The sequence below is a fragment of the Rhinatrema bivittatum genome, chromosome 4, assembly GCF_901001135.1.
Source record: "Rhinatrema bivittatum chromosome 4, aRhiBiv1.1, whole genome shotgun sequence".
Lineage (NCBI taxonomy): Eukaryota > Metazoa > Chordata > Amphibia > Gymnophiona > Rhinatrematidae > Rhinatrema > Rhinatrema bivittatum.
The window spans coordinates 75,391,454-75,400,720 of record NC_042618.1 but is presented as its reverse complement, the minus strand read 5'-3'; the positions used below and the strand labels follow the sequence as shown (position 1 = coordinate 75,400,720).

The following is a 9,267-nucleotide window of genomic DNA, read 5'->3' as shown; positions in this document are numbered from 1 at the left end:
CTAGTTACAAAAGGAACATAACATACTATAATATGAGAATAAACTGACTAATTTTTTATTGGCTTCCTTGTATGGCTTACTCTACAAAAATGGAATAAATGTAAATAACCTTGTGGTGTGGTTATTTATTTTATCCCACTCCCAAGACTACTGTAAGAGGTATATTATAATTTTGCTGCTGGAGGCAAGCACTGTCAGGATTACAAAAAGAAACAGTAAGTACAGGCATGTCAATCAAACTAGAGATGGGGAAGGCCTGGGCATAGAGGTTCTCTATGAAACATCTCCCCCGAGCAGCCTGATAGGTTATGATTCAGCTAGAGTTGGAATTCTCCAGCCCCTATAGGGCTGCCAGACATGATCAAAGTGATGTAATCTATCTCCCTGAATGGCTGTCAACTTCTCCATATAAAATACCTTTTCCAAATGAGAGCAGAAGTGATTTAAGGAAGGAATATCAGGTTTTGCCACCAGAATGCTAATTCACATTTAACAGCAGAGAAAACCTGATAGATCCAGCTTTGTGTGGAGGCTGTACCTATGTGCAGAGGAGCATGTAAGAGATATTTTTGGGGATTATTGAGGACAACTTAACGTATTAGAGCAGAGATGAAATCCCTAACCGCCTCCCACAACTGTTGCACCTGTGGGCACTCCCACTATAGATGTAAGAATGTCCCAATCTACCCACATGAACTATCAGTACCCCCCATACATTCTACATAATTTATCTGGGGTTAGGTACCAATGGTATAGCACCTTATATCCATTTTCTTTAATGGAAGTAGACACTGAACCCTGGCTAATAGCATGGAATATTTGGATCCAAGGTCTCGTCAGTCAAAACTTCCCCTTAGTCACGCTCCCATGCATGCTGAAAGGTCATCTTAAAGTACCCTTGATAAGAGTGAGAATTTTAGTGATAGGTTTGGAGACTCTCTTATGTTGAGAGCATAAATTTCAAAGAGGGATTTACCCTTTTGAAGTTCTGGTCCTATATGGGCTGTACTGAAGAAATGCAAACTTTGATTGTAAGCATAGATGTCTGTATCTGGCAGGTGGAAAAGACATTGCAAATCTGAGAAGGGTAAAAGGTGTCATAATTGATCCCATTTGTAAAGACCAGGGGATCCCCATCGAGTATAAATACCATTTTCATAGCGTGGAGGGAAAGACTTGTCATATAGGAAAGAAGTTAGACTAGTGAGCCATAAGCAAGTATATCCCAAATTTGAAACAAGAGTTGTGTGAAAGGGGAGAGATCTTTGCTGTCCCGACACCCTAACGTGGAGGGGGGGGGGGGGGGTTGTTGGCAAGAAGTGATTGTACTCACCCATGGTTTCAGTGGTCCCTCAGAATGCAAAGTAAGAAATGCACTCAGTTGGGAAGCACCAAAGTACCACGAGAGATTTGGTACCTCTAAGCCACCACATAGCTTCTCCCGGAATAGAGTGGACCGGGCCACCCTGGGTGGCCTCCTTTTCCAGATAAATCTAAGTAGGTTATGTTGCCATAGGGTCAGCGTAGTGTCAGGCACTGCTATAGGAAGGGTCTGAAAAAGATAACTGAGCCTGGGCAGTATATTAATATTAATTATGGCTATCCTACCGAACCAGGAGAACATTCCCCCTATCCCATCAAGTCAAGTCTTCCTGGATGGTGCAGAACATTGGAATATAATTCAAATGATACAGATGGGAGCCGTTTCTACGAGTGACTCCAGGGGCAATACAGCTGCATATTCTTCAAATTTTTGTCAAACGTGGTCTTGGATTTTCACTTGAATTAATTTCCCTGCCATCTCTGGATAGGGAAAGAGAGGTGGAGGAATAGCGCCTGTTACGGTCCTTGGATGTCAAGAGGGATATCTTGAGATATTTAGAGGTTTCTGAAGCTCTCAGGAAGACAGACTGGCTGTTTGTATTCCATGGTAGGAGTAAGGAGGGTGAGCCAGTGTCAGGGGCTGCAATAGCCCACTGGATTAAGGAGGTAATCACAGCCACTTATGTGGATGCTGAGCAGCCATTGCCTAGTCAGGTTAAGGCTCACTTCCCTAGGGCTCAGGCACTGTCATGGGTGAGGTTAGATTGCCTCCCATTGACATTTGCTGAGCTGTGACATGGTCCTCTTTTAATTCACGTTTTCCAGGCATTATCGCCTGGATGTGCAGGCTGGGAAGGACACAGCCTTTACATGTGCGGTATTCACTGGACTCCAGTAAGCCTCCTGCCTTGTTTGGGAATAGCTTTGGTACATCCCACTGGTTTTGGATTTACCTGTTTGGTATCCTTTCTTAGCATACAATCTGATAATTTCTTTTTCCTTCATATAGACAGGTGCATCCAACTTCCCACCCTTGGATGCCGAATGATTGTGCTATGGCTGTGTGTTCCAGGGATTACTGTTAAGTGTCAATCTATTCCCTAGATTAGTGTTACACTTTTTGTCTGAGCTCAGTGTTTTACTGTTGGCTGAGTGCTGGAATCTGTTTAGTTATTTTGTCCACAGTTGGCTTTTGCAGATAATACTGGTGGGCTGATGACATTGCAGGGGTATATATACTGTGTTAGCTTTGTTCTGTCTCCATTTGCTGGTAGAGGTGCATAAGCCACTGGTTATGTATTCACCTGTCTGTACTAAGGAAATTCAGATAAGAGTACTTTCTCCTTTTCAGGAAGAACCACCATTGTGTGTTTAAAAAAGGGCTGGCTGAAGTACATATGCATAGATTTTACTTTATTAGCAAAATAAGTCTGAAGCCTGTCTTTCATTTATATCATCTTTGAACTGCTTGAGTTAGATAATGGAGAATGATGCAGCTGTTTCTGGTCATTTCTTTTTTGTGACCTGCAGATTGGGTGCAGAAACTTTCACCTTGCCAGGAATATTTCTTGATAAATCTGTATCCTACAAACAGAAACAAACATTGCATAAAATGTACATTGTTGTTATTTAAATCAGCTTTAAAAACTTTGCTATCAGGCTGATGCAGTACAGTGCCCACATTTGACGAGGTATTTTTATCCCTTATACAGTAAGGGGTAATAGTGCGTCGAAAAACACGTGGCCAACCCCCCCCGAAACTAATAGCGGCCACCACATGCAATAGCGATATTAAGTTGGAGGCCCCAAAAATAAAAACATTTAAAATTAAAAAAAAAAAGAATTTTAAATGTGCACGTGGCCTGCGGGTCGGAAGATGGACGCTCAATTATGCTGGCATCCGTTTTCCGAACCCATGGCTGTCAGTGGGCTCGAGAACAGACGCCGGAAAAATTGAGCGTCGGCTGTCAAACCCGCTGACAGCCGCTGCTCCTGTCAAAAAGGAGGCGCTAGGGACACACTAGTGTCCCTATCCAAAGCCCTAGTGTCCCTATCCAAACCCTATCCAAAGCCCGCGGTAAAAAGAGGCGCTAGGGACACACTAGTGTCCCTAGCGCCTCTTTTTACCGTGGGCTTTGGGAGAGCCGACGTTCGCCTCAGAGCGCCAGCTCTCCCGCAGGATTTGCTGTATCGGCCCGTCTCTGCATCAAAAGACTGTTTCAGAGGAGTACAATTAACAGATTAGCCAGGAAAAATGATCTTCCACCAAAACTGTGAAACTGCTTTTATAAAACTAACACTGGCAATCTGGCTAACATGCGCTCCTTAGCTGTTTTGTTTTATTTTAAACTAACTATATCTTTTTATCTTGACTTGGGAGAGCTATTTGCAAAGCCATTTCTCCAACTGGCAGTCTGAGAACTGCAGCTAAGGAGGAATTTTCTTACCTGCTAATTTCCTTTCCCCCTACCACAGGATGGAGGCAGACAATGCTTTCTTACTTTGACATCACTGCAGTGGCTTTGGGTGCTGCTAAGCAGCAGCAATCCATAAAAACTGAACCACACTTAAACCAAAAATTGAGAAGGAACTCCCCTTTCCCTGAATGTGCCCGGATCAGTCCAGACTCCTGGGTTTTGCCTCCCTTCCAGCAGATGGAGACAGAGAAGTTTGAACGGACTCCGTCCTATACCCCTGAGGTGCCACCTAGAGTCTGTCAGTATTTTTCTGTCTCCAGCAGATGGTGAGGTGCAATCCCTTGAATCTGGTCTACTTACGTGGTTAAATTATTTAGGATTGAGTTAGAGAGCAGGTTGGATCCTTAACTTAAAGCAATTTTGGTTTTCAAAAAAAAAAAACCAAACAAAACCCAACAAGAAGAAAGCGCAACAGATTCCTTCAGGCCACCCAGGGGGTTGGCAGGTCCTGGTGGGACCATCCTCCCTGATATTAGAGGCAAAAGAGCAGGGGTTGAAGACCTGGTGACTGCTAGAGCCTGAGGGTGATACCGGGGAGCCTGGCTCACTCACCCTCAGCAGGCAGGACTACAGAGCCTTAAAAGCAAAAAAAAAAAAAAGGTAAAAGTTTTTTCCTGCCAGCTGGCCCAGTGTTCTCTCCAGCTCCTCCCTGCCTGTCTTGCTGACGCACTTCGGATCTCGTGAAGGCCGCTGCCTCCCCATCTATTTTTGGCATGCGACTTACCTCAGCTGTTCGAGGATAAATTTAGCCCGCGGATTATGCCTCATGGTGTGGCAGCATGCGCACATGCCTCTCGGCTGGCATTTGTGCTGACTGCATCTCGGAAAGAGAAGGGACTTCGGGGAGGTCGGCAGAAAGGAATCCCTGTGGCAGAAGCAGTTCTTCACGGCGCAAGAGAGCCTGGGAGGCTTGAGATGCAGCGCCAGCCATCGGACCAGTTCCTGCTGAGTGCAGGCACAGAGGCCATTTTAAAGATATTTAGAGATGCAGAGATGGCTGCTATGGGGGCAGGGAATTCCCCCCCCACCTCTTTCGCTGTGACCGGGGACCTTCTGGGGGGAGGGGGGAGGGGGGGGGCAAGTCGCAAGAGGATCGTGCAGGTTCTGGAAGTGCCTCTGATGGGTCTTCTTCCTCAGACTTGGTGAAATTGTTTTACAAGATCTTTAAGGCTCGCAGAGCGGCTAGGCACCGGAGGAGCAAGGTTCCAGAGGTCCTCTCCTCTCATAAGCTTACCAAGTCCCCACCAAGGGTGGGGCCCACGAAGTCCAAGCGCCCGCTCAGGTCCGTGGCTGGTCTGGAGGATTCTTCTTTGTCGGATCTGTCTGATGGCAGAGACTCTCCCCCACAGGATCCTCAGGGGGTGGATGCAGGCCAGGATGGTCAGCCCCAGCCTCCCAAGCAAGGGGGTGCTTCGGTGCTGGACGGCAATGATCCGAAGATGGTACAGTTGTTTTGCAAAGAGGAATTCCCTGTACGTACCAGGATCAGTCCAGGACACCTGGGTTGTGACTCCGCACCAGTAGATGGAGACAGACTAAAACTTGTGGGCGGAGCATATATGCCCCTGTGCCAGTCACAGCCCCTCAGTCTTACTCTGTCTCCAGTAGGTGGTGCAGGTCTGGTCACAGCCCTGTCGGGCCTGATTCTGTGTGGTTAGTCAGGTTCGCTTTTGTGGTTGATTTTATTAGGCCTAACTTGGTTTTTTTTCTTCAAATTGGGTTTTATTTAATCTTGTTTAATTCTAGTCCCAGTTGCCCTGCCTCCCTGGGGAGTTGAGAGGTCCTGAGGGGACTACCCTCCCCAGGTTGAGGCCGCTGCTAGGGTTGAGGACCCGGCTGGACTAGTAGCAGCGTCAGGGGTGACACCGGGGAGCCCGGTTCACTCACCCCTGCAGGACATAGGGCTTTTCAGCACCTGGGACAGCGTTTTTTCTTATTTAAAAAAAAAAAAAAAAAAAGTGTTTTTACTTTTGTTTTCAGTCGGCTCTCCGTTCCCTGGCGTTGCGCTCCGTTCCGCTCGAGGGGGGGCGTCTTCGGCAGGGGGGAGGTCGCCGATTTTCGCCGCGTTGAATTTCTGTGTTTATTCGGCGTCCCTCAGTGCTTTTCGGCGCGTCTTTGGTTTCCCGCGGTTTTTTGCAGGGCCGCGCGGCTCGCAGTGCAGGGCCTGCGACTCGGCGCGCGCGCGTCTCTCCCGGGACGGGCTTTGCTCGGCCTGCGTCCCGGGAGACGAGGGATCGTCGGCGGCTCCTCGGGGGGCCCGTTCCCGGGTCGCGCGATCGCCGTCGCAAGGGGGGGGTCCCCCTGATAGGCCTCCTGACCCGTTCCTGGTCAGCGCGGGAATGGCGGCCATTTTGTCTACCGGCCGGGTAGCTTCGCGGGAAACGGTGGGGGCCTCGGTTTTACCTCCTACGCTTTCCCCGCAGCGGGGTGCAGCGGTGGAGGTCCCTTCAGAGGGGCCCCAGTCCCGGGGGCATTCGGAAAGCGACGCAACAGATTCGGGCAAGTTTTCTGAAGATTTGGCGCTTTTGCTGCGCCGTTATAAGCGCAGCAAGCGCAGACGGGGGGACGCCTCGCGTTCAAGGGTCCACCGGTCCCCGCCGCAGAAGAAGATGGCAAGGAGGGTGGCGAAGACCACCCAGAGAGCGGCCTGGGGCAAACGGCTTCCCCGAGGGGTGCCGCAGAACTCGGATTCCGAAGATACCTCCGGGGCGGACACAGAGGCCTCCGAGGAGCCCCTGCCTGGGGCCGGGACGGCAGCAGCAGATGGCTCGGCGCAGCCCAGTACAGGTAAAGGAGCGCAGGCCGTCGACGGGGATGACCCCAAGGTGGTGCGTCTGTTCCGCAGAGAGGAACTGTCGCCACTCATTCCGGCCATTCTCCAGGAGCTGGGGATTGAGGCTCCTCCGGTGGTGGTCCGCCAGGAGGCAAATATGGATCCTGTTCTGATTGGGTTCACAGGGCCGGCGGTCGTTTTTCATTTTTTCGTCCACGGATATCCTCTTCAAGGAATGGGATACTCCGGAGTTAGGTCTGAAGGTCAGCAAGGCCATGGACAAACTTTACCCTTTGCCGGAGGACGCGCTAGAGCTCCTCCGACTCCCAAAGGTGGATTCGGCAGTGTCAGCTGTCACGAAGAGGTCTACCATCCCGGTCACGGGAGCGACAGCCCTCCGGGATATTCAAGACCGTACGTTGGAGGTTCAACTCAAAATATTTTTGAGGTTTCTGCCCTAGGGGTGCGTGCCGCCAGTTGCACAAATTTTGCTATGCGTGCTAGTCTGCGCTGGACTCAAGTCCTGCAGGCGAATGCGGGTCTCTCTTCAGAGGAGGCTTCCCAAGCTGACAGATTGGAGGCGGCCATTGCCTATGGCGCGGATGCATTCCATGATCTTTTGCGCACCTCAGCTAGGTCCATGGTGGCAGCGGTGTCGGCACGTCGTCTCCTTTGGCTGCGCAATTGGGCAGCGGATGGCTCTTCCAAGGCTCACCTCGGGGCTTTTGCCTTTTAAGGGGACATTGCTGTTCGGCAAGGAGTTGGACGATTTGATGGTTTACCTGGGGGAGAACCGAGCGTTTAAGCTGCCGGAGGATAGGACCCGGTCGAGATTTTCCTTTTCAGGCAGAGCCCGGTTCAGGGGGCCCAGGAAGTCTAGGCCACAAAGATCCTCTGGACCCTAGGCCGTCTTCCTCTCGGTACACCCAGTGGCAGCAGTCCTTTCGGGGCAAACGTTTTGGCCGGCAAGGAGGGGCCCCGTCGGGTGCGGGGTCCAAGCCTTCGCAATGAAGTTCGGCTGGCCCATCCCTCGTCGCGTCCTCGGCACGCTGTTCCAAACGTGGGGACGCGTCTATCCTTATTCCTCGAGGAATGGGCCAGCGTGACATCAGATCAATGGGTCCTCGACGTGATAAAACATGGCTACGAGTTAGATTTGGCTTGCATCCCAACGGACAAATTCCTGGTCTCACCCTGCAAGGATCCCAAGAAGAAGGCGGCGGTGCTAGATACCATCCAAAGACTAGAAAGACTGGGAGCCATCTCGCCGGTTCCGGCCGCTCAGTACGGCAAGGGCCGGTACTCCATTTACTTCTTAGTCCCCAAGAGAGACGGCACTTTCCGCCCAATTCTGGATCTGAAAGGAGTCAACAGATGCCTTCGAGTCCCTCACTTCAAAATGGAGACCCTTCGGTCAGTGATCGCGTCAGTGCGTCCCGGCGAATTCCTGGCGTCCCTAGATCTCACAGAAGCATACCTTCATGTGGAAATTCAACCAGCGTTTCAGCGGTTTCTGAGGTTTGGCATTCTGGGCAGGCACTTCCAGTTCCGGGCGCTTCCGTTCGGCCTGGCGACAGCGCCTCGGACATTCACGAAAGTGATGGTGGTCGTGGCGGCGCAGTTGCGGCGGGAAGGCCTGCTGGTTCACCCTTACCTCGACGATTGGCTGAGCCGGGCGAAGTCTCAGAGTCTGTGTCGGCAGGCGGTGGCCAGGGTGTTACAGCTCTTGCAGTCCCTGGGCTGGGTGGTCAACTTCAACAAGAGTTATCTCGAACCCTCTCAGTCCTTGGAATATCTTGGAGCCCTGTTCGACACGTAGCGAGGCAGTGTGATTCTCTCGCAGGACCGGATATGCAAACTGCAGTCTCAGGTGCTACGTTTTTTGTCGCTACACCGGCCACGAGTCTGCGATTACCTGACGGTTCTGGGGTCTATGGCATCCAAGCTGGCGTTAGTCCCTTGGGCGTTCGCTCATCTATGGCCGCTGCAGTCCTCATTGCTTTCCCGCTGGAAACCGGTTTCCGAGGATTTCTATCTACCTCTACCTCTCGAGGGGCAGGCGTGATCCAGCCTGAGCTGGAAGTCGGTTCAGGGTCTGTGGTCAGAGTCGCAGACCCGGTGGTCTATCAACCGGCTGGAGACCAGAGCGGTCCGTCTGGCGCTGCAAGCTTTTCTACCCCTCGTGCGCGGACAGGCGGTCCGGGTATGGTCGGACAAACGCTACCACCGTGGCTTACATCAATCGCCAGGGAGGGACAAGAAGTCCTCTAGTGGCGGAGGAGGCGCGGCTCTTGATACTCTGGGCAGAACGGCATCTCAGCCATCTCGTGGCTTCCCACGTAGTGGGAATCGACAACGTCCAGGCGGATTTTCTCAGTCGTCACCGCTTGGATCCCGGAGAGTGGGAGTTGGCGGACGAGGCGTTTCTCTTCATTCGCCGGACTTGGGGAATGCCCCACATGGATCTGATGGCCACCTGGCACGACGCGAAGGCTCCGCGATTTTACAGTCGACGTCGCGAAAGGGGAGCAGAAGGAGTCGACGCGTTGGTGCTTCCCTGGCCGGTGGATGTGCTTCTCTATGTGTTCCCACCGTGGCCCATGATCGGAAAGATCCTACGGCGCATAGAATTGCATCCATCCAATGTGATCATGGTGGCGCCGGAGTGGCCACGCCGTCCGTGGTTTGCGGACC

The 9,267-nt window shown here is 51.5% G+C and overlaps 1 protein-coding gene across 2 annotated transcripts in view; it reads right to left on the bottom strand.

Moving 5' to 3' along the window:
• Positions 1–2,710: 2,710 nt before the first annotated feature.
• NEMF (nuclear export mediator factor) overlaps positions 2,711–9,267 on the bottom strand; it is a 125,060-nt gene continuing 118,503 nt past the window's right edge. For both annotated transcript variants that reach the window (XM_029598370.1, XM_029598371.1), the window contains exon 33: positions 2,711–2,907. In XM_029598370.1, the coding sequence (XP_029454230.1) occupies positions 2,830–2,907 (78 nt within the window). In that variant the 3' untranslated portion in view covers positions 2,711–2,829. The remainder of the gene's footprint in view (positions 2,908–9,267) is intronic.